The sequence below is a fragment of the Cupressus sempervirens genome, chromosome 1 (genome assembly GCF_028749045.1).
Source record: "Cupressus sempervirens isolate cs-2001-9-10 chromosome 1, ASM2874904v1, whole genome shotgun sequence".
NCBI classification, from domain to species: Eukaryota; Viridiplantae; Streptophyta; class Pinopsida; order Cupressales; family Cupressaceae; genus Cupressus; species Cupressus sempervirens.
The window spans coordinates 402,704,698-402,730,837 of record NC_143118.1 but is presented as its reverse complement, the minus strand read 5'-3'; the positions used below and the strand labels follow the sequence as shown (position 1 = coordinate 402,730,837).

The window sequence follows — 26,140 nt, the reverse complement described above, 5'->3', positions numbered from 1 at the left end:
TCTAAAATCCCTCTTCAGATCACTTGCATGAATCAATGCATGATTTATTCTTCCTAACTCAAACCCAAGTCCACTCTCATGCCACATCTCCCTCATCCACCTCTAAATACAGAAGTTCATCTCTTACACGTATCCCATTCAACTAAAGCTTGTCTCACACCTCACTCAGTCAACTATCCATCGGTAATTCATATCTCCTCCTCATCCAATAGCCTATAAATTGAACCCTTTTCTCCTCACAAATCATCCACCTTTTGAGTATAATTACTATATCATTTAAAGAGCTAATTAATTTCAAAGTGTTATTACTATTATTTAGGTTCTCACACATCCATCAATTTCCATCCATATTTGAAGTATCGAGCACACCATTAAGAACACATCCATAATTATGACCATATTAAAACATCAAGGAGGCTACATGAGGTATTCAGGTTTGAATTCAATATCCTCGGTTTCCTTCTGGTTAATCTTATTTATTGCTTTCTTATTAGTTTTTGGATGTTTAATTTCAGTTTTATATCCTCGGTATACTAGTTTTATCGCATACAGAAAGGGTTTCCATGAAAAATTATACATGTACAATATATTGTAAGGGGGAATATAGTTTGGTTGATAACAATGATGGAATGATAAATCAAGCTACTAAGAGTATTTTTCTTTTGGCATTGATACTTAGTCATTTTCACTTAGTGATGTTATCAATGCCAAAGGGGAAGATTGTTGGCAAGTGAATGTTGAATGAGTATTCAGATGTTGTCATTGATGGAAACATATGTCATTTGCATGGTCATTTAGATTAACAATTAGTTTTTCTAAAGTTTTTATATGAAAAGTGCTTAAGCCCAAAGAAGGTATGTAGGACACAATTGAGTAGTTTTGGTCAACGACAACAAAGTTATATGTTATGGCTATAACTTTGGGATAATGATATATAGTGTATAAGAGCTTTTGGTATGATCACTTATGTTTATATGGTGAATAGCATGTGTTTTGGTGAAGCAAGGTATAGCAAGTTCAGTATAGCAACCTTGTAGGATAGATTATGAGATTGAGGAATTTTCCCTAGCTAATGGAAGTGTTTTGACACTTTGATTGCTTTGAAATGGAGGAACATCAAAGGGCTTATCTCTTGGATAGTATGGTCTAATTTTTCATATTGACATTTGTATGGACACATTCGGTGAAAGTGTTATGTAAGCCCACTAAATAAATTATTCTCAAGGGTATAAAGGAAGGACTAGTTATTTGGTATGTGAGCATGGGTTATGTGATATGTAATGTATGTGGTGTATGATGTGCAATCCTTGATAATGAATTATAGTAGATGTGAGCTTCTTTGGGACTATTTAGACATTATGATGCCATGTATAGTTCATTATTGTTGTAACACTTTCTTTGTAATTGGATAGTGAGTCAAAAGGTAGATTTAACCTACACTCTTGAGAAAGCATGCTCTCTTTTTGTTGTCAACTCCTAATAGGCTTACAAACCTCTAACAAGGTCTTATCCTTTAACATGGACCAATGTACTAAATGCCATGTAACTACTCCTAATAGAGATATTTTCATATTAGGGCATTATCTTGTGGGTTCAATCCTCACTGAGGTTCTCCCTAGGTATGAGTTCTCTTTGATGTATGTTTTATTTTTATGCATTAAGGTTTGTGAATGTTTAAGTTGTAAAGTGTTGAATTGAATGAAAAGTGTTGCAACATTGATTTGAAGGAACTTGTTGCCTTGGGTGAAGAATTTTTTTGCCACCTTTCAATAAAACTCATTTCTCCTAGGGATTTTCTACTACTAAAAAATATAGAACAAATAATTTTATGTTTGATATAAAAATAAAATAACATGAATCTTTTTTATATACAAGTTAGAATGATTGAAGGGCATGCTAGCCTATAAAGGATGACTTGGTCTCTTCATAACCAATAAAAGATTAGTTTATATATTTGGTTTTCAAGCCCTAAGGCTAACTTGCACTCGAATGCAAAGTTTTATTTGGAAATTTAAATAAAATCACCACTGTTATGGAGTAGAAAATCTCATAAGGGAGGATAAAATCTTTTGGCAAGATCAAAATATCTAGCCTTGTCAAAAGATAATTTCAATTGTCATAAAAATACTTCATTACCTCTGTCAACTTTAAATTGTACTTCACATCAACTCCTCGTAGTTGTATTTGTTAATCTCGATTCTTGATCATTATATTGCTTCTTTTTAGGTCAAAAATTTACCCCACCAAAGGACAAATTTCTCTCTAGGAGGGTCATAATTTGACCCTCTCAAAAGATGATTTCTTTAACCCACTTCAAATTGCCTCCATTTACAACTTTTGATCATTTTTCCAACTCTATAATCGCTTCTTTATCTCATCAATGCCAAAATCAACCAAGTACAAAGATTATGATGCTAGGTAGGGGACAATATTTTTTGGAAGGAGGATGAATCCTTGTGAAGGGATGGAACCTGCCCTCCACAAAGTAATCATTTCAACTTAGATTTGATGACTCACTACTCTCCATCTAACTTTATTGTTGATCATCCCCTTGTTGTGGTGGAAACATTCAAAAGCTCAAGATTTGTCTTATCCTTAGAGAAGAATCCATCAAGGTGCAAGAGTGTTGCCCATTCTTCCAGGCTCAAACTGAGATCATTCTCTATTGCTCCTTGAGTTTTTCTATTTGATGTAGACTTAACTCTTGATTGTAGTCAAAGCAAGTTTAGAGGAGTGAGGATTGTCAATTAAAGTGAAGATTAGGTAATGAGAAGATAAAATCCTCAAGTTAGGGTGGAATTCACTAGGTCCCTGGAGGATTCTTCATTGATTGCCTTGACAATAGCCACCTCTTTCATTAGCAGGCGTTAAACCCCATCAAGCCTCTCCAAACTTGGGCTTTGAACATAATGAGCTTTATTGATCTTTCTCATCATCTCAACATCAATTGTGCAAGAGCAAGTTGGGAAAGAAGGTCCCCATTTTCAATGGGGCAATAGTGTAAAACTTCACAATGTTACCCTCGTTGCATGTTTTTGGGCTTCTTGCATGACTTGCCACAAGGATCTAGCAGTCACCTCGATTAGTGATCATTGTTGATGGTCTAGACATGATCTAAGGGGCTCATGGATGAAGTTTTAACTCTCACATAATGGCTTGAACATGCCTATTTCATTTGTGTCCATGTTTTAGGGGTCTTGGAAACCTTTACAATTTATTGTTAAGTCTTCTGGTGGTGTGTGATCATTATACTCTTGAATGTTGTACCATACTTATGTATATGTTTATTTGATACACTTGCATATTTGACTTACATCTTTACATAAAAAAGTTGTTCAATACAAATTTAACCCTTTGTTCTTAGGGTTCCTTGGAAAGGCATTACACTAGTTATAAAATAACTCCTTGAATTATGATCTAATAGAATAGCACAATTATGTGCAACTTAAGTTGCATCAACTTTGTTAACAATTGATAGTGATTGATAATACTTAGGATGAAAGAGAGGAGGATGAGTTGGTCAAGAAACATTGTTTATTAGGCTTGAGGGACATCTTTTGAGTAAGAAATAATAGTATTCTAAAGAACGTGAGAATTTTTTCAAATTATAAGTTTTTGAAATTTTAAGGATCAAAAACCTTTGCAATGGGAAAGTATGATTCAAGAACAAGAGTAACATGATTAAGAAATAATAGTATTCTAAAGAACGTGAGAATTTTTTCACATTATAAGTTTTTGAAATTTTAAGGATCAAAAACCTTTGCAATGGGAAAGTATGATTCAAGAACAAGAGTAACATGATTATGAAGTCAAAACCATTTCCTATCATGAAATTGTTTATAAGATTTATAATTTGTTTGAAAAATGTGAACACTATTTCTAAGCTGAAAAACTATGAAATCAATTAATGTCATTTCCTATTAAGAAATTATAAGATTTATTATTGTTTGAAAAAATGTGAACACTATTATGAGCCAACAAACTATTTTTTGACAATGAAGACAACTTAGAGATGGTCTAGAACACTCCAACAATGCCAATGACAAAAGAATGAGGATTAAAAATGAGCATAATATAGCTTGTGGGAAAAACATTGAATATTAATGGCAGTGGCTTTAAAACTAACACAAACAATTTTTTCCTTCCCCAACAAATACGTACTCACCTCAACATTTTCATAAAATTATTCTAATAAAAAAACAATTTGTGTAGCTAGGACATAATTGGAAGTTGAGTGTGATAGAATAGGCACTTAAAAAAATGCAAATTTTTGAACCCCACTAATTGTATGCTCTATATTGAATGTTGTAAGACTTATGTTGTTCATAGTTACAAAAATCTTTAATTTAACAACAATTTGTGTAGTTAGATCATAATTGGAAGTTGAGTCTTTGTGAAGAGGTTCATTGTACTCTTTATATCGAATGTTGTTGTAAGGCTTAATTAAGATGTTCATAATTACAAAATCTAAATTTAACAAGTTTGAAAATAATTGGAAGTGGACACTAAAGACAAATTGCTTAACCCCACTCATTGTGCCCCCTAGATCGAATGTATGTTGTTGTAAGGCTTATGGTTTTAATAGATCCAAATATCTAGAAATGAGAAATGGATTGAATCATGAAATAGAGTATGATTGATATTAGTTTTCCACGAAGTAAAAGATACCAAATGATTTTAAAAATAATCTTATAATATAAAACACATACCACTTGTCATATACATATGAGAAGGGACAAAACGGTTCGGTAAACAATCTTATAATCAGATTAAACACACCACTTTTCAAATACGTGTATAGATTTAAGACTTCACCATCATACTAACCCATATAGACAATTCAATTCAATATAAGCCAGACAAGTGTTTGTGTGGATTACTCCTGTGGTGAGACAACTCAAATCTGTATTTGACTTTACAGTGGTGAAGTCACTAGCGGAGGTGATGTGTTATTGCAATGACATAATCACCCTCAAGCATTTGATAGATGCATAACACACTTGTTAGGGCTACAATTGGCCGGTCGACTTCAAAAAGGCCTTTGGGGAATATTCTTTCCTTCGTAAAAACTCATTTATTAGTCAAAAAAAAGAAAGACAACTAAGTGGGGCATTGAATACCGACTTTATTTTCGAGAATTAGATTTGTATTCTTCCTTTTATCATATATTTTAAAAATGTCTGAATTGCTTTATGATAGATTGAAAAGTAGTAGTGCTAAAGTCATTTGATAAGACAAGGCCATGTTATAAATTTAAAAAGATTATTCAAAAGAGGCAAACAAGTAGATTTAGATTTAGATTCCTTGCTTACCTCTTCATAAACTATGGAACCGCCTCTTTCACAAAAAGAAATTTAAATATAAAATACAAAATAATATAGTGGTCCAAAAACATCCATATAATTGCTACAATTCCTTAATGTTGCGTCCTAATTTCTAAATAATTGTACCCTGATTTCCAAATAATTGGACCTTGGAATTTATACTTTGCCATGAAAAGCAGCGCTCCTAGATGACAAGAGCTAATCATTCCTCCTCGTTATTAAATGAAATCTCTTCAAAATATAATTTTAAAATAATTGACCACATTGCATAAAAATTATCTTTTGATTGACTTTGGCAATGATTCCAAGGCTTTTGCGTCTAACAATGAAAATTACGGGGGAACCGAAAAATTCCACAATTCTATGAAAGCTTAACCAGCGGGCTTATCTCTGGGGCCGCAAAAAAATCGAAGGGCTGTGATGTGATCAACGTGGGTCCCACGGTTTATGTCGTTGGTCTAAAAACGCTCACTTTAATGTTACGACAAATCAAACCTATATTATCAAGGCATTCGTAAGTCGCAAGTTTTTTTCCCGTATTTTTCACGGGCTCACTCGTAAAACGGAGAACGGAAAACGGGAATGACACGGGCTGACAAAACGGAAAACGGTCTCCATTCTCAGTACAGCAAAATCGTTCGCCTTTACATAAAAATCCCGGTCAGCTTTACAATGTATATATAGATATTTAACGTGGCCTGATAGTGGGGACCACCGGCAGGTGTCCAGCGTGGCCTTCTGCTCGTAAGCATGTGACACGCCTGTTGGTCAATACAGGCCGCCGAGAAAAATTCCAAAATGGTACCCACGCAAATCAATAAACAATTATATTTATCGGCCACACTGTCGGCTAGCCGACTGGCAAACCTATCGCCGCCCGCCACGTGTTTGTTGCCATTTGAATACGGCGCGGACTATACTGAATTATTGTCTGACCAACAACAGCAGGTAATATGAATGGCTGTACTCTCTAGTTGTACACATCATATTCGGCTCTGGCCCCGCTGTTGAAGCACTCAAAAAAATTAAATAAATGACTAATGATACGGCCCTGCTGACATGTCGGTCACTAATCAGTCATCTGCCCATGTACGGTTCCTGTGCGACCTGTCGAGCTTACGTGTCAATGCCTCGAGTATCTGCCACGTGGCGTCGCCTTGCCGGACGGGTTCTGTGAAGAGCAGAGCCCTGCTATTGGCCTCTTTCCAGAGGTTTCCCTGTATGGTTGTCAGATTAGTGGCGGCGACCCTGTCGAGAATCCTACTCAGCTTTGCCACGTCACGCTCCGGAACGGTGAGAGAAATGTTGTGCCACGGAACCACGTCAGCGTAAGGGAGGGAGATGTTGTCCGCGATGATGACGGGGACACAACCCAAGGCAACTGATTCCACTATACGTGGACTCCACGGGGCCCACCCCAACGGACACAGGCAGAACACGGACCGCACTATTTCGGATTGGTAGTCTTGGAACCTCTTGCGCTTTATGTGGAACTTCCTCTTGTGCCCGAACTTCTGCCATATTGCTGTTCTCACTCCCCTGCAAAACAGAAAATCCAATATCAATCAATATCGTTTTCGATACTACCACCGAATTGTTTATTAATTCATTCCGCCTGTAAAGGCCACTCTTTTATCAATGCTTTTAGTGCACGTACAGGCCAACGGCTTTCTTTCGATATATATTTATACACAGCCTTAAAATCAATCTGACTGCCATGAATATGTCATTTCAAATTCAATGCACAAAGCAGAGCATATGTTCCCATGTTATATTTGTATGGTATTTCATCATCTTCTCAACTAAAGTCATTTGAAATTGACATTCCATTGTGTAAAGAAATTTGTACAATTGATCTAATATTACAACAAAGTATCTAATTATCATTATCATTTTCTAAATAATGACATGAAATTTCCACAATTGATTCTATATTACAAACCTTCCTAAATAAACAGTCCCTAAATTTTGCACATGTGATCCGATACTACATACAACAAAATGCCCTAATTATCATTGTCCCACAATTATCTGAATACTAACTAACTCGATGAGTTTAGTAGATTTTTAGTTTGAGAAATTGGAACATTAGGGTAACTATACCATTTTTTAAGGGTTTACTGGAACGTAGATTTGAGGATTGCATGGAAGAGGAAGCAGGGGAATTTGATTGTACGAGATAAAAATAACAAAAATAATCTCTTTAAGCAAGATACTGTTGCCCAAATTAAGCCTCCCATCAAATCTGTAGACGACAAATTTGTATAGCTTTTTCACATGGATCCCCGAAAAGTTGTCCCATGAAGAAAACCATCACCACCCAAATTAATGTCAAATGACACTGTCGCAGTGAAAACGAAGTCATCTCCATTGTACGTTTTATGTGGCAGCCCAACTCATGTAACTCATCCCCGTGTCTTTATTTAAAAGTAATTATGCTGAAAAATAAACGAATTAAACCGGGTAATCCATTCTCCAGGGCGAAGGATTGATTTAGGAAATCAGAAATCGGGTGAGGATGATTATAACCAACTCTTACTAAATATGAAGATCTGGGAAATCAAAAATCGAAAAGAGTGGAAGAAAATCTTACTTGCTGTATATGCGGCCGCTGATATTTTTAGGATGAATCTCCATTTTTCCTCTAAAGAATACCCAAATATCGCGCTTGTGATTCTGAGGAGATACAGAGCCGAGAGTAGCTTGAATGGATTTAGGAGAAACATAGGGGGGAATCTGTATGTGTTCTACATCCTGGCATGGATGTTTGCCTTTTACTCCAAATGTCTGCAAGATTATTGACCTCTGCAAAAATGAGGGTATTCCATCACTGATAGCAACATCCTCCTGCGTATCACAAACCAGAACTTTAATCATCACCAAACACTGAATAAATCATGCTTTCTGAAAATTTTCAAGCAGAATAACCCCAATCTTCTGAACTTCAGAACAGGGGTAAAGAAAAACTTTGAATGGAGCTCCAAACTAACCATTGCATGAAAGCAAGCTCCATAGTCGTGAGTGGCTGCAAAGACATGATCAGCCCCTCCACTGCGATTCCAGTAAGGCATAATACTGGAAATATATTCCACCGCAGAAGAAAGCAAGGGGCGGGCGTGCCCTAGAGACGGGAATCCATTACTGGTGCTAAAATTGCAGGAAACATAGACTGGAACAAAGAAAAAATCAGCTTCTTCGGGATCGAAAACCCGCACAGAGCTTTCCAACAAAGCACGATGTATGGCAACCTCAGCGGCAAATAAATGGCTGCTGCACCGGCTGTTCACAAGCCAGTCCTCATTATACTTTGCAGGAAGATTGTACACATAAATCTTCACATCGCTCGACAATCCTACACCAAAATACCATCACATCGAACAAAAAATTGAGACAAAAAAAAACAGTACAAGCTTGGAAAAGCAATACACAAATTTTTAAAAAACGAAACAAAACCTTTTCGAAAATGATATAAAGATTGCATCAAAAATCCCTTAAATAAACAGACAATCCTTACCAGACGCATCAGAGAAGACATTTTTGTTGAGGCGGCCAGGGCTGAAGCTCTCTTCCGCCACAACACGAGACGCGAGCCCCCGGCTTCGAACCACCGACCTCCGAATCTCATCGCCAAATCCTCGAACTTTCCCGGGCTTCCAATCAAAGGTAAACAAAGAGCTGCAAACATAAAGCGACAGAAATATCCAGGCACTCAATCCCATATACCTGTAACACATCCACTGCGCCTGCCCTCTCTCAGTCCTCCCATGCCTGAAAAACCTCTGCTTACTCAAACCTTCACCAAAAACGCAAGGCTTGTTCCTCCGAAGCGTTCCGCCCAAAATCTTCGCCATCAATTCCCACCTCCAGAACGACCACGCCAATTCAAAGCAAAGCTAAACCCGCTGTTCCCGAGGCTCGAACCGCCGACGCGCCCCCTGCGCAAAGATCATCCTCCACGCACCCCGATACACTACATCCTCCGTAAAAATGCTCCACCAGCCGTTCTGCGCACGCAAAATACCACTTTCCTCTGATGCAAACATCGCACTAACCTTCAACCGATCCAAATCCGAAAACAATACGCAACCAAAACAAAAAAAAATTATCAAAAACAACAACGCAACTTCAACTACCGCCTTGCGTTCATCACCCGCAAACCATGAAATCGGACCACCACCTTCTCAGAGATTTCCGAAACCAGAGCGGTTTTCCATCTCCCGTTCGGGCCCCCCCTATCTCCCAACAAAAGAAAAAGCACTCCACACAAAACCGCTACGATTTAAACGAGACCGCCGTTCAATATAACAACCCGCGCCGTCTGTTGACCTAAACGCCGTTAATAAGGTTGTTAAAACATAATTGTGCGCGGTTATAAAGTCGCGTCCTCATGTGACCGCTAGCGATTTCGGCGCTTCATCCAATCAATCCGATTCTGCCAGCTGTACACAGCTGTTAAGTGTCACTGGTGATCTGTCGCCAGCCTCTTGCTGTCAGCATCGTACGTCTACCGTATCTATACATACGCAACCGTATCCAGACAGGCATAATAACCGTATTTACAAAGACATGTAATTATCGTATGTACATCCCTGTAACGGTCACATCACCGCGACGGTCCGCACGCTTGCATTGTACACTCTGCCCGAAGAGCGCTTACATTTACAGAGAAAACGTGAGCCTCGAAAATTAATGTAATGTAGCAAAACAAAGAGGAGACTTAAATACATTGTTTTTGGTCGAAGGGGCATGGGGCAGCGGGCAGCGGGCAGTGACCAATCTCACATGAAAATATATAATGTAAAGGGGCATTACATGTGAGTCAGACGATGATTACACGTGGGATGCTTCTGGCCGATCCATCTGCATGTGATTCACTCATAAAGTTTGGCAGACTCTCTGCAACCTCATTGTTCATTATTTCTGTTTTTTTATTGGAGAGTATTAGGTGAGAAATTCAAATGCTTCTTTAATATGGAAAATTGTTCCTTTATTGGATCTATGTAAGAAAATATGAATTTGAGACACCTATTTTACTTAGAATCGGTGACCACCTTGTTACACTAGCTTGAATTTCAGTCTTCCACTCGTACATTTCTATTTAAATTTTTTTTTTTTAAATTCTTTTCTAGGAGAAAATGAATTTAGAATGTTTATCTTTAAAAATATTAATTATAAAATAGTTTGTTAAAAATTATTTTGATTATATTTAACAACAAAAATTCCTAAAAATATAGGGTTTACAATCCTTATCCATCCATATAGATGCATATCCATAATTTTTTGAGCTTATTTCCAATTATCCTTTTGTGTAATTAAAATATCTTATGGGAACACATTAATTGAATGAGAGGGAGATCATGGTGTTTTTGGCAATATGCACATTGTTTATTTCCAAAGTCTTTTATCAAGTAGTGCATAAGAACACAAGGTAAGAATTGACAATTAAAGGGAATTTAGGAACCTCTTCAACCTAACAATTGAAAGAATTGACTAAGGACTAGCAGTTGTATGCTTTTGTGCTTGCAACAATAAGTTAATAGGTACTCGATTATATAATATTTTTTAAGATATAATCTTATGTGCATTAGATTATTAATAATTTTTAATTTAAATAAAATAATATTTACTAAAATATTTTAAATAGATTAATAAATATTATTTATTTAAATTGAATTTATCAAATATGGAAAAAATCTAGCAAAAAATCTATTATGAAAAATTAATAAGAGAAATTTAAAAGAAAATATGAAAAAATAATGTCGTCTCTAACAAAAATTATATTTGACTAAAGAAATTATAGAAACTAAGAAAAAATATTTTTAAAAAATCTAAACTAATATTAAAAAAATTAATTAAAATAATTTAAAAACTAAAACCTAAATCAATTTTAAAAATCATAAGTTAAATAAATACAGATACAACATGAGTTAATGTGAAGATCAAAGTAATTATTTTTTAAATGAATAGGGAAAAAAAATAGTTAAAAGTGAAGATTTAAAATATAATCTTATGTTAACAAATTAAATTTTTAATAATTTTTAATTTAAATAACATAATATTTACTAAAATCTTTTAAATAGATTAATAAATATTATTTATTTAAATCAATTTATCAAATATTGCAAAAAAAAAAAAATTTAAAAAAATAGCAACGTCTCTAACAAATATTCTATTGACTAAATAAATTATAGAAACTAAAAAATAATATTTAAAGAACTAAACTAATATAAATAATAAACTAAAATAATTTAAAAACTAAAATCAAAATGAAACCTTCATAAAAAATCAATTTAAAAAATCAAAAGTCAAATAAATAGATCGCAAATGAGCTAATTTGTGATCATGAGTAATAAATTTTATAAATAAATACAAAAAGAAAAAACAATAGTTAAAAGTGCAACCACTAATAAATATCAAAACCAGAGTTAAAAGTGGAGTGACATAAAAACTAACCGTAAATAAATAACGGGAAGGATTTACAATTTTCCACTCAAACACAATCAAACTAACAACTTTTTTTTGAAAAAAATTCAATTTCAGAAAACAAAATTATTAGCGAAATTAACTTTTCTATTTATAACTTTATGTTTATTTATTTGTTTGTTTGTTTATTTATTCTATAGAAATTGATTTTAGTACATATAATGATCTAGAAAAATATTAAGACATCTATCAATTATATTAAAAAAGCAAAATTTAAACTTGACAAACAACCTTTCCCAGATCTAAAATTATTTTTAAATTATAATTGTTTATTTTAATAAAATATATTATAATTGATTTTTCAAATCCCAAAATTTAAATTTTAAATTTGACAAACAACTTTTCTTCTTAATTTTATTATAGATCTTTATCTCTTAGTTGCAATTTTTTATTTTTTTTAAAAATATATTATGTTTTTGGTCGAATCCTTTGTAATTTTGATTATATTTACTAAATATAAATATAAAGCTTTAATGTTTATAAGAAAAGCTGACCAAGTGTTTGCTTAGAGTCAAATCCTTATCCGCGGAGGTAGATTGATATCACATTCTGCCTTTATTTTCTTTTGTTTGATATGGAAATTTATAGAACCGTCTAAATTAGCAAGCGATTGATCCTCACAAAATAACACACGTTATTTTGTGAGGCATGGAATGAAACTTTGTCGTGCACGAATGTGGGATTGTGATTGAAAACGTAAGTATTGTAAGACGCATTCAAATGTTGTATAGCTTTCATAGAAGTGGCCAAGTCGCACTAAATGTTCTCGTATATGTCACGAAGGATATAATTTGCATGTTCTCGTATATGTCACGAAGGATATAATTTGCATCTAGTTTTATAATTTAAGAGTGTAAAATTGAAATATTCTTCATACATAAAATAATAAGAATTTTAAGATTAGGAAGTCATTTATGGGATTAGACTTTTTATTTCTAAATTTAATTATTTGAAATTTTTCATTATCATATGATCTCATCTTTAGAATGTAAAATTAGAGAGTCTAAAAATGCTGATGATAAAACTCTTGTCCCATTTTTTTTTAATGAAATTAGACTATGGAAATTAAAAAATATAATATCATATACTATGGAAATTAGATCATTGTGGTTGATTTATGCAATTTTTATAATAGAAAGATAAGATATGAAAGATATATAAGAAAATATTCATTACGTTAAAAAAGTTGAAGTATATCTTTTTTAAATATATTTTCACTAATTCTTATTCAAGGTAAAAATACCAATGCATTTATTGGAAGAGATTTATTTTGTTTATTTAGTCAATCATCATATAGAATTTTAAAAAATCAAGCAACAATGCTATGGTTATAATTTATTTGTTGGTGTAATAATTTGGTAAGTGTTGTTTGCCCTTTTTAAGTGTAGTAATAAATAATTAGCGATGAAAATATTTTTTTATTCATAATTTTAAATTAGAAATTTAGCTTAATTAAAATAATGTTTAATAAAAATTTTAACTATGTTAACAATCTTTATAATTATATGAAACTAGATATTTGACTTAATTAGTAACAATGTTTCATTATTAGTACCTGTTGTAAGGCAAGAGACTTTAGTTTTTAGTAGAATTTTTACATTACTTTGTTCCTTAAAAATTTTGCATCTTTTATTTTATCCTATGCTCTTAATAAATGTTTCTATTAAACTGGATTTTTTTTTCACTTTCTTTTTTATTATTGGTTGTTTTCATTTTTCTAGGTCGTATTTTATATTTTTGGTTGAAAAAATCCACATAAAATAAGTTTGTTGATGAGTTGGACAAGTAGCATATTCAAAATGATATACGTATCTATCATGTCTTCCATGTTTCACCAAATGTCTTTCACACATTATTTGCATACAGATATTTGCATGGAGATATAGTTAGACATAGAAAAATGCAAACCTGAAAGCGAACTTTGCAAACTGTAAAGCTTTCTTACTTGATCACAACAGCTTGAATGCATCATTTTCCATTTCAATAAAATTATAAGTAACCATGTCAATATAATCAATTTCATGGAAGGAAGTTGCAGCAACTGTAAAGGCCAACATCGTACTAATAAATGCAATAGAAAAAAGATGTTCCTACTAGAATATTTAGAATAATTGAAAGGGGGGTAGGGGCAGGAGTGAATCATTTATCCAAGGTCCAAATGTACCAATTGAACAAACAAACACTTGAACTTCTTCAGATCTGAACATCCATTAGCTCGGTCTCTATGGTTAACTTTCAGTAACATAAACTAGCAATAACTTTAATTCACCAATTAACTATTTTGATCTAGTTACATGCATGAAAGACTGAAAGCAATAAAACATTCATAATAGTTGACACAATATTTGGTAACCCAGAAACCTTCCAAATAGAAAGTAAAATTGGGGTGGGGATGATACCCACAACCTCTAATACTGCAATATAAAGCTGGTCAGTTAAGGCTTACAAATGATCACTTCTAGTGATCTGCCCTGTTAGGAGCAATAAGGATTGTTAGGTCCACCTTGTAAAAGGATTTATATTATACAATGAAGTATGCACTCAGTTAGAAGATTTAGCATAAGACTATTAAGTCTAGTTTGTTAGAGGATTTGACTGATGCACCTATTAGGATGAACCAGTGGTTGATCTCTTCTTTGTAACTCAGTTTGTTGATTGAGATTCCTTTGATGTAGAAATGATCACCTTGTTGTGATAGATGAAACTCTACCTTTCCTTATATTGCTTGTAGCCTTTACTCTTCAATTCACATTCATAATTGTTACAATTACACTCTCATTTTGATATAACAAGATATCTTACATATATACCGATCCAAATAATTACCTTATGAAGTCGGCTACAATACTGAATTCAACAATCTTCACTAAGTCAGCTCAATGTTGTAACTCAAGTGATATTCTAATACTCGGCAACATAGTGAACTCGGCAAATTCTGGCACTCAATTGACACTCATGCTCGGTCCACATCGATCACTCAGGAGTAGACATGAACTCAGTTAACACTGATGACTCAGGAGCACTATAGAACTCGGTTGACACTGTAGATCTTGGTTGACACTGAAGCTTGATCAACAATACATTTTTTCTACTTGGTTAACACAGCTAGCTCGATTTACACAATCTTTCTGTTCTACTCAATTAACACTTACTTTCTGCTTTGTTGATACTGCAACAGCTCAGTTTACACTGTGAGACTCGGTTAACACTACAATAGCTTGGTTAACACTATGAAGCTTTGTAGCAATATGACAAACCAAATGATCAAGTGTTTTGGCACTAATTGATAGATGATTTGACCATAAGGTCAACAATCTCCCCCTTTGGCATTAGTGACAAAAACACAAGTACTTGGGTCTGTAACTCAGTTTTGACTGTTGTGTTGATACTCGGCTGACACTGACTCTGTTATTGATATTTCAAAATTAATTTTGTAGCTCTGATGTACATAATTGTATTTCCCCCTTTTTGTATTCTTCCTTATATACACATGTTATATTCTATATTCCCTCTTATAGATATATTCCCCCAACTACAAGGTGACACCAAAATGTAAGAGGAAATTACTATGTACCTTCGAAACTAGAGACATTGTTTTGTCCCAATTTTCTTGCAAAACTTTTGAAGTATGCAAAGCTATATGTACTTCAATAGACAATTCCATCATATGATCAGCAATAGAAAAGTTATTGTCATGGATTAATGTCTTTGCATGAACAATGTGTTTATGCATTATATCCATGTTTTGAATTATCATACTCTGTATCTCTGCTAGTGTAGCCCTGATTCTTGCTTCTTCCCTTAGTAACTATGTCTACAAGTTTGTCACATGTGTGATCTTTGCAAAACATGTTGATTTGGTGCTAGGGTCAAGTGACAACTAGTTTGCACTTTCCCTTAGATTAATATCAATCTTTGACAACTTGTCCTTTACTTCCTTGGTAAAATTAGTAGTATCACTCAACTTTACAAATAGGGAAGCAACACTATTTATAGTATTCTCTAAATCAAGAATAGTGGACAATTCCACTTGATCTATGGCAATTTTTTGTGCCACCTTTTCCAAAACCTTGTTATCAAATTTTCTTTCTTCCCTCTGCAGTAGCTTCCCTTGTCCATTCAAATCTTCATTGAACTTGTGCACTGTGTCAAGAAGTTGATCCAAAGTAGGCTTCTTATCATCAATTTCAATACCAAGTGCATCAATAAATATACCTTTGATATCCTCTAGCACTTGATTTCTTTTCTTCTTCTATTCTCTCAACTTTTTTTGTCTTTTCTTCCAAAGTTCTCCAAGAGTATACATCTGATTAGGAGTGAGATTAGAAAGATCCCAATCTAGAATTACTATGTCCTCTTCTAGATTGATTTCCTCATGAGAAACTTCTACTTCTTTACCATTTGCCTTTAGATTAGGTGGAGGAATGATTTCCTTACCTTTTCTTGAATCCTCAATGTTTAGTTAAGGCTTAGCTTCAACTGCCATTACACTTATTGTGGAATCACTTGTAACTAAAACAACATTATTGATTTGAGAAACAACAATAGCAGGAGTACTTACAATACCTTTCTGTGACTTGGTCAAGTTTGGAGCTATGAAGAGTGGAGCCTGTTTCTTAGTAGATAAAGTAGTGGTGACATTACGAGCATCACTATACTTGGTAAGATAGCTCCAACAACCAATTGAGTGCTAGGTTAAGCAATTATTGGTTCAATTGTCTGTGACTCGATTGCAACCTTCTCTGAGCTAGATATCACTAAGGCTTTGCTCAGAGAGTTAGGGAGGGAGGCCATTACCTCTACTACAATCTTCTCAGGATCAAAATCTTGAATATCATGAATCTCAAGTAGATCCTCACTAACTATTTTATCATCTTGTTCCTCTTCATCATCATTAACATCATCGACTTGCATAACTTCCTCAGTGAGCTTTGTCTCATGCAATCCATAAATGTTTTTCCATTTATTTGTATTGGATTGTACAACAAATTTAATATCATTTGACAAGATCAGGAATGCATTAAACTTAGGAGTAAGCTTTTTTTCATGTTTTGTCAATGCTTCCTTCATTTCCTTATCTAATAGTTCTAGCATTACCTTCCTTAAGGTTTGTTCCCTGATATCATTGGCAACATTTATTGCATTTTCCCAACTAGGTGCAACTTCCTTAAGTATAATATCTAGAACTTGATTAGTTAATTCACTCGAATAGTATTTCCATTTAGCTATTTTGCGACTAAGGCTTCTTCTATCTATTTTTGCTCTTCCTTGCTTCTTGTTTTATACTTAAGAGATTTGAAATATGTCATACCTCCTCCTTATATAATTCTTCTTAATATTTCTTCTGTAGTGCTTGCCCCTAGTTTACATTTTTCGAGCTACATTTATGATATGATTGCCAAACTCTTTTAGGCCAATTTATGTTTGATGAGTAGTATTATTATTTTAGATATTATCAGAGGATGTTTACACTCAGTTTATTATATGATGAGATTACTTGGTACTCTATATTTCGTGCATGTATGATGATTATTCAATGGTTTTAGTTATCGATGATGATTAGTTAGATGGCTTATTATTTCATGTGCCTCTTATGGATACTTACCCCATACTGCATGTGTATGGTGTGCGTGTTGTTTTATTTATGTATGGTGTTTCTAATATGGTTAAGGAAGGGAGTCGTAGTCACCTGCTAGTCGGGATCTACACGATGCACCACTTCCTGCCATTGCCTGTTTAGCTTAGAATATTGTGTTTGTACATGCGTGGATTTTATGCAGGTTGCAGGTACCGGGTATCGACTTCCCTGAATTGTCAAGATGAGCGTACCCTATCGCACTGTCTCAATGGTAAGAGAGGGGAGATAAACTCTTAAGTCCAAATCCTAAACCCTTTAGCCAATTGTCCTAATTGATAATTAGGACAAGTATCTGAGTTAAGTGCCCTTCGAATGCATCAAATGATGTAATTTCGTGATTATAACCCTTTTGTTTGATTTGGTATGTATTTTTCTATGTTGGGTTTTCGTATGTTGCTTTATGAGTCCTTGGTGTATTTTCTATAAATTAAGTCTAATTAAAAAGACTAATTAATGATTTAATTTAATAAGAAATTATTATGATATCTTTATATTTAATTAATTAATTAATTAATTAAATAAAAGAATTAAAGTTGGAAATTAAAGTTCAAGATATATTTAGAACAGGATAATATTTATTTAATTTAATAATAATATATATTTGGAGTTCATTTTTAAATAAATGCTAAATATTATTGTTATTTAAATTAATTAAATATGTTATCAATTAAGTTCTAAAATAAATTAAAAAGTTGAAAGATATTAATTTATTAAGAATTCTAGATCGCATGATCTAAACATGAGTTAAATATAAGAATTAAATTAAAAGATTAAATCATAAAAAATAATAATGTTATTTTAATTTCTTAAAAGTGCACATAAGATTTAAAGTAATAAATTAATTAAGAATGGAAGTCAAGTGAAATTTTAAAATAAAGTTATTTAATAATTTAACTTAATGTGCATGAAAGTTGAATGCAAAAGAATAAGAAAAGATAATAAAAGTGAAATTGGAGTTAACTGAGTTGTGCAAAGAGTCTTCTCGGGTAAACGCACAATTAGTGCCCCGAATTGAGGAGAAATTGCTTATCACAACTTTGGGGGGTTCTTTTTTGAGGGAGACGAATTTGGACGGGAATTTTTGGAAGCAAATTTCAGAAGGCTGATACGAAGAAAGTCTTGGAGGGGAAGGTTATTGAGAGGAGCGAATTCGCATACAGTTCCTGGAGATTGCATAATAGCATCAGGATCAGGTAGGGTCTTGTGTTTTTTGATTATCCATTAAATATGCAATTATCCCTTCCTGCCTTCTTCGTGTCTGGGGTTTGTAGATCTGAATTCTCTATGATGAAAGTTTTAAGCTTTCAATATTGTGAATTTATTAATTGTTCGTCAATAATTTCTGTATCCATGGAGACTGGATGAATTAATTAGAACCATTGTTTTCTTGATTTAGAAATTAAGATTTAATTTAATAAGGGTTTTGTTTTTATGTAATTGAAAGTTCTAGATATATATATATATATATATATCCTTTAAAAAAAAAAAAAAATTGTTTCATTGAAAATTAAACAAAAACTATTTAAAAAAAAAAAAAAAAAAAATTGGATTTATTTTATTATATTTGAAATTCTAAAAAATATATATATAAAAAAAAAATTATTATAATTATATTATAGTGGGGGGGGGGAGGGAATCATCCCGTACTCGCCCCCCACTGTCGGAGGCCGACAGTACCTGCATCGCAGGTACTGCGACGGCAGGTACAGAGTACCTGCCGCCGCAGGCCCTGCGACCACAGGCCTGCGGCCAAAGCCGACGGGCTATAAACGTGTATGTTAAGCAAATAAAAAACTTGGTTTTCATTTTTTTTTATATATTTTTTTATTTATTTTAATTTTTAAAATTACTAAAACAAATTTTATTTATTTAAAATTTTTAAATAATAAAATTATAATATATTCAAATTTATAATAGATTAAACTTTTTTAACATTTAATAAATAAATATTAAATGCATAGATATAGTTGTAAATTTTAATTTATTAATAATTTTGCTTAAATATTAATAAATTAACAATTATTAGTTAGATTAAAATAAGTAATTAGATCAAATGAATATTGATTAATTTAATTAAAATTAGTTTAATTAAGTTAATTAATAATGAATTTTATTTGACTAAATTATAAATTTGGATATTGATTTAATGAAAGTTATTATAGAAATGAGTTATTCGTAAAAGGGTAGTTGTGAAAACTTTGTTACTTGAATTCGACATTAAACTAAAACATAAACCTTACCTTAACTTAAATAATATACTTTCAGATCCAATTTCTGAGACTTTGATGTTTTCTTTGTACTTTGAATTTTTTTTGGGGTTGGTTTAGCGTTGACCAGTTCAGGTTGTTACCAGAGGCTCGGGGTTGTGAATGTGATGTCATGATGATTTGGTCTCGATCTTTCTTAACCTGACCATGGTAATGTGATGAAGTGCTCTATGACATGATTGTGTTTATTGTTTGTTATTGCTTTCCAGTTTCCTTGTGTGAAGCTGAGGTGTATGTAATTGAGAATACCTAACTTAACCATTTTTGAGTCTCGATCAGTTATATTTGATAACCATTTCTGAGTCTCGATCAGCTATACTTGTATTACTTTCTGGATTGCTCATTAGAGAACCATTGGATTTTGTGACTTATCATTGATGCCTTCAGTTGCTGATAGAGAACTGTCGTGATTACATGATTACTATTTGATGTTATCTGTTGCTCATGAAGAACTGATATAATTTGTGGATTATCTTTTTATGATGTTTTTCAGTTGCTCGTATAGGACTGAGATGGTTTTATTATGATTCTTTGATTTACGAGTTCATGAGCTAGGGTAGGTTATCTATGTGTAGAGTCGGGAAGTGGCTTGCAATGGGGGTCGGAGCCCTAAGAGGCTGCCTTGAGAAACCCATTGTAAGTCGTTTTTAATAAGTGAAAACATTTACACTAAATGAGAGAAAATGAACCTAACAAGATAATTGTATGTTCTCTCCCATGCCATGAGTGCTAGTACAGACTAGGATGGGGTAGAGAGGACACTTGGTTATGACCTTGCATTCCATAGTATGCCTCGTCAGTACGAGAGGATACTAGTGGCCGCAGGATCAGTAGGGACCCGAGATTCCTAAGGGATTGCTTGGGTAACTTCTACGTGACTTTTGCGATGACACTTTCCCGCTTGCATATTAGGTTTCCTACGTGTCTTGTGGTACCTCTGGGATTTAGATGTCGATCTTTTTAGGAACCCTTAAGTTAGCATACTTATAGGATTTCCTGGACTTAGAGAGTAATTTTGATTATAGGTTTTTTTTATCCTATTTGGGACTTGAGACTATCTCCTCAGCGCGGTGGGAGTGGACCATTTAGGTTCCACACGGTCGGGTGGTAGTGCTTTTACTCTTACCATTGAGATCCGTTCCGTGGTCACCGTGGTTGGAGATTTCGTGATTGGCATTTACCTACACTATGTTCTTGGATTAGTATGATGGATGGTTAGATTTTATGATAGATGTTTTATCATTATGGATGTATGGATGTATCATGTATGGTGAATAGTTTCATATATTTTTACTATACTTTGTATCATGGATTTGAGGATGTTGTATCTTGATCTTTACATATGTATATTCTTTTAAGCCTTTCATACCCTGTGACATGTACAGTGGATGATTGAGCATTCCGAATTAATTTGCCAAGGAGCATTCGGAACAAATGTATATTATGGACATTGGAGTTTCTGATTATTCTTTTATATGTATGTGATAGTTGTTAGACTTAGAATTAATTAAATTTAAACGTGACTCAACGTCTTGGGATCTTTAAGAAATGTAACTTGCAATGTATGTTTGTCGATGATTACATGTTATTGCTTCCGCTACTATTTGTTTGATGTGTATGTCATACTTTCTTACTTTAAAAAAAAAAAAAAATGTTTAGCAAACTTAGTGAAACTTTAGGTTAATTCTTTTGGATCCCTTGGCGGGGCGTTACATCTGGTATCAGAGCGTAGTTTCTACATTGGGAGCTCTGGGTATATTGGAACGCCACTAGTGTTAACTAGTTGAATAAAAATGCAAACCTTAAACTAAAACTTGAAGCTAGTTGAACTGAAACAGTATATAAACTATTAGTTACCTATTTTATTCATACTTTAACACTCAAAACTTCAAAACTGAAATTATACTTAAACTAAAATTATAGGTAAACTGAAAACTGAAAATATCTTGTTTGCAAAACATGTGTCTTTTATCTATGTATTTCAGTAGTATGTTTCATGGTTATTTTAGCATCTTGTGTCTTGGATATTATTGTAGGATGGTATCTGGGACGAGATCTTCCGTTAGGGGCCGTAGCCTTGGCCGTGGCAGAGGCCGTGGACGAGGCAGAGATGTTAGTGCTCATGAGTCTATCCATGAGAGCCCCATTCAGGAAGAGAATAGGGAAGAGCATGTCAGTGAGCATCAGGAAGAGAACCACGAAGAGGGACATGCCGACTCTGAGGAGGTTGATCTGAGGCAAATGATGTGAACCCTTATTGATCGCTTACCTCCTGTTCTTGAGCAGGATAGAGCACACCAGGTTGGACATGAGCATAGACGCGGATCTAGGAGTCCTCAGAGGGATCGACATAGATTCATAGTATCTTCTCAGATGAAGGATCTTCAGAGGTCCAAGATCAAGCCCTTTAATGGGCAAGGTTCTGGGTATGTAGCTAAGCAGTGGCTTATTGCCCTTGACAGGATTTTTGCTATGCAGGACTTTGACAGTAATGTCAAAGTGAGGTTTGCCATTACCAATCTAGAGTTATTTGGAGCCACCTGGTGGACTATTGAGGAGAAGAAGTTGGGCATTGACATGGGTAGTGTCACTTGGGAGATTTTCTTGGAGAGTTTTCATGAGCGATTCCTACCAGAGGAATGGAAGCAGCATAGAGCAGATGAGTTCCATAACCTGAGACAGTTCACTATGACTGTTGTAGAGTATGAGCGCAAGTTCTATGAGCTCATGCCTTTTTTCGGGATTCAGTGACAACCCAGCATAGTTGGCACAACATTTCATTCGAGGCTTGAACAACCGTTTTATTGGGGGTGTTAAGGTATTTGAGCCTAAGACCCTCAAGGATGCGGTACATCGAGCTATCCTGGTAGAGCAGAGTGTCAACTTTGGGCAAGGAGGATTTGTGGGAGCGCCTACTATAGCAGGATCTAAGGGCAACCACAATTCTGGTGGAATCAGGAAGCCTCCCTTCCCTAGGAGGAATCAGTATTCTCAGCAGCATTCTCAGCAGCAGCCTCAACAGCATAAGGGATTTTACCCTCAGGCACAGAGTGGTGGCGGTGGATCCAACTCTAGGATCAATCGCAATGCTCAACGTAATAGACAGAATCAGCAATCTCAGCCTGCACAGAGCAACCAGTCTTTTGCTAGCAGGGGTAGCCACCAGCGGTCGAATGCACCACCTATAGGGAGAGGATCTGGCAGAGGCACGGGATGTTATTCATGTGGACAGATTGGTCATATTGCAGCATACTGCCCACAGCGAGCATCTCAGTATTCAGGACCCAGGCCTGTGGCATCTGAGCCTACAGTCGAAAATACAGGTGGATCTCATAGAGTATTTGCAGCGGTGGATCACCGTCAGGCAGACCATCAGGGGACAGTAGTTGAGACTACAAGAGCTATCCGAGGTACACCTCTCTCTGTATTATTTGATTCAGGTGCTACAGATTCTTTCATTTCTCCATCTCTAGTTGACAAGTGTAAGCTGGAGTCGGTTAAGCAAGATCATGGTTGGCAAGTGGAACTAGCCTCAGGCGCTAAAGTTTCCACAGATTCTGTAGTTCATAAGTGTGGACTTAGCATAGGAGGGTTTGAGACTTCAGTCGATTTTCGAGTTATTCCTCTTGGCTCCTACGATGTGGTCTTAGGTATGGATTGGCTTGGCTCTCATAGGGCTAGTATAGACTGCAGAAAGAAGACCATTATGTGTCAGGATGACCAAGGGAAGGATGTTGAGATTGTGGGGATACAGAGGCCTATATCCCTACGGATGATCTCTACTATGCAACTTAAGCGAAGCTTTCGTAAGGGGTGTTAGGTATTTGCCGTTACGGTAAATGAGCTTGATGAGGAAGACTCTACGAGGAAGACCCTAGATCACCCTATTTTACAGGAGTATGTTGATGTCTTTTTGAGTGAGATTCCAGGCATGCCTCCGAAGAGAGACATTGATTTTAGCATCGAGCTCACTCCGGGAGCGGAACCTATCTCTAGAGCTCCTTACCGTATGACCACTCAAGAGCTAAGTGAGTTGCGTTTGCAGTTAGAGGAACTTTTGGCCAAGGGTAGTATTCGACCTAGTGTATCACCATGGGGAGCTCCAGTGCTCTTTGTGAAGAAGAAGGATGGTTCTTTGCGCCTTTGCATTGATTACAGACAGCTAAATAAGGTGACAATAAAGAACAGGTATCCTTTACCAAGGATTGATGATTTATTTGATCAAATCAAGGGAGCTACAGTGTTCTCTAAGATTGATCTTAAGTCAGGATACCATCAACTTTGCATCAAGGAGGCTGATATTCATAAGACCGCCTTCCGAACTCGCTACGAGCATTATGAGTTCACAGTGGTACCCTTTGGGCTGACGAACGCTCCATCAGTTTTCATGTGCTTAATGAATGGGGTGTTCCGTTCCTATCTTGATAGATTTGTTCTTGTGTTCCTCGATGATATTCTGATATATTCTAGGTCCCAAAAGGAACATGAGGAACATTTGAGTTTAGTTTTGCAGTGCTTGAGAGATAATCAACTTTATGCCAATGCAGCAAAGTGTGATTTCTTTCAATCAGAGATACAGTATTTGGGACATGTTATTTCAGGCGAAGGTATCTCTGTAGACCCTGTGAAGATCTAGGCAATAGTAGATTGGCCTGCACCCACTACTGTGTCGGAGATTCGTAGTTTCATGGGTCTAGCTGGGTATTATCGCAGATTTGTTCAAAACTTCTCTAGAATAGCACACCCTATTACCTCCCTTCAGAGGAAAGGAAAGAAGTTTCTTTGGACAGAAAAATGTGTAGAAGCATTTCAGAAACTCAAAGAGCTTCTGACCAGTGCACCGATCTTAGCAGTACCTGATCCAGAAGGTGATTTCATGGTGTGTACAGATGCTTCCCTTGAGGGTATTGGAGCAGTTCTAATGCAGAATGGTCGAGTGATTGCATATGAGTCACGCAAACTCAAGGATCATGAGTTGAATTATCCTACACATGACCTTGAGTTAGCAGCAGTAGTTCATACCTTAGTGAGATGGAGACATTTCTTGTTGGGACACAGATTTGAACTACATAGCGATCATCGTAGTCTTCAGTACATATTCACGCAGCCTAATCTGAATGCTAGGCAAAGGCGTTGGATGGAGTTTTTGTGCGAGTATGACTTTGAGGTGAAGTATATCCAGGGGAAGGAGAATGTTGTGGCTGATGCTTTGAGTCGCAGGAAACATGTGATATCATCTATGACTCTTAGTGTCGATTTGAGATGTCAGATACTTCAGGCACTCCCCACTGATTCATGGTATCTGGAGGTGTGCAGTGAAATCAATTCAGGGAGACCCTTGGAGGGTAAGTTTTCAGGCTATGTCCTAGAGTCAGATGGCCTTTTGAGACTTTCAGGAAGGATCTATGTGCTGCTACTAGATGAACTTCGCATATTGATCCTATCAGAGGCCCATCGTGCACCTTACTTGGCACATCCAGGTGTCAAGAAGATGCATGCAGATTTGCGACGTTTATTCTATTGGTCTGGGATGAAGCGCGACATTGCTGATTTTGTGGCTAGATGTCTTGAGTGTTAGAGAGTCAAGGTAGAACACCAGCATCCGGCAGGACTTTTGCAAACCGAATCTCGTTCCTTCATGGAAGTGGGACATCATCTCTATGGATTTCATAGTAGGATTACCTATGACTCTTCATCGTCATGATGCTATCATGGTCACCGTTGATCGGTTGACCAAGGTGGCACATTTTGCACCAATCAGGTCTTCCTACACTGCAGCTTCAGTAGCTAATGTCTTCATGCGTGATATTGTGAGACTACATGGTATTCCCCGAAAGATCATTTCGGATAGGGATCATGTTTTCACTTTTGCATTTTGGACATCACTACAGCATGATCTTGGAGCGCAGTTGAACTTCAGTTCAGCATATCACCTAGAGACAGATGGGCAGACAGAGAGAGTGAATCAAGTTCTCGAAGATATGTTGAGGATGTACGTGATGGATAGGCAGACTCATTAGGAGGACTATCTCTACCTAGTGGAGTTTGCTTACAACAACGGGTATCACAGTTCTATTGGCATGGCACCTTTCCAAGCCTTATATGGACGCCCTTGTCGTACACCTTTGAGTTGGGATAGCCTTGAGGATCGCATCCTGTTGGGCCCAGAGATGCTTCGTGACATGGAGCAATAGGTGGTGCATATCCGAGAGCACTTGACAATGGCACAGGATAGGCAGAAGAAGTATGTTGATGCTCATAGGTCAGATAAGCAGTTTGTTGTGGGAGAGAAGGTTTTCTTGAGAGTGTGTCCGCGAAAGAGTCCGATCCGTTATGGAAAGGGCTCGAAGCTAGCACCTCGCTTTGTGGGACCATTCGATATTCTTGAGAGGATTGGTCCAGTTGCCTATCGTCTTGCTTTACCGGCC

At 35.5% G+C, this 26,140-nt stretch overlaps 1 protein-coding gene across 1 annotated transcript; it reads right to left on the bottom strand.

Annotated features, from left to right (window-relative positions):
* Positions 1-5,588: 5,588 nt before the first annotated feature.
* On the bottom strand, positions 5,589-9,283 carry LOC149577995 (putative glucuronoxylan glucuronosyltransferase F8H). The gene is made up of 4 exons (XM_089827153.1): positions 8,839-9,283; positions 8,315-8,676; positions 7,918-8,171; positions 5,589-6,863 (listed from the first exon to the last, which is right to left on the bottom strand). Exons 1-4 carry the CDS (start codon positions 9,173-9,175, stop codon positions 6,398-6,400), a joined length of 1,419 nt encoding a protein of 472 aa, XP_089683279.1. The 5' UTR covers positions 9,176-9,283; the 3' UTR covers positions 5,589-6,397.
* Positions 9,284-26,140: the final 16,857 nt, after the last annotated feature.

Excerpts from the sequence above, each read along its gene's own strand:
- LOC149577995 (XM_089827153.1), bottom strand. The coding sequence starts at position 9,175 with ATGGCGAAGATTTTGGGCGGAACGCTTCGGAGGAACAAGCCTTGCGTT. Across the intron at positions 8,172-8,314 it reads GAGCTTGCTTTCATGCAATG|GAGGATGTTGCTATCAGTGA; the intron begins GTTAGTTTGGAG and ends TGTGATACGCAG. Across the intron at positions 6,864-7,917 it reads AGCGGCCGCATATACAGCAA|GGGAGTGAGAACAGCAATAT; the intron begins GTAAGATTTTCT and ends TCTGTTTTGCAG.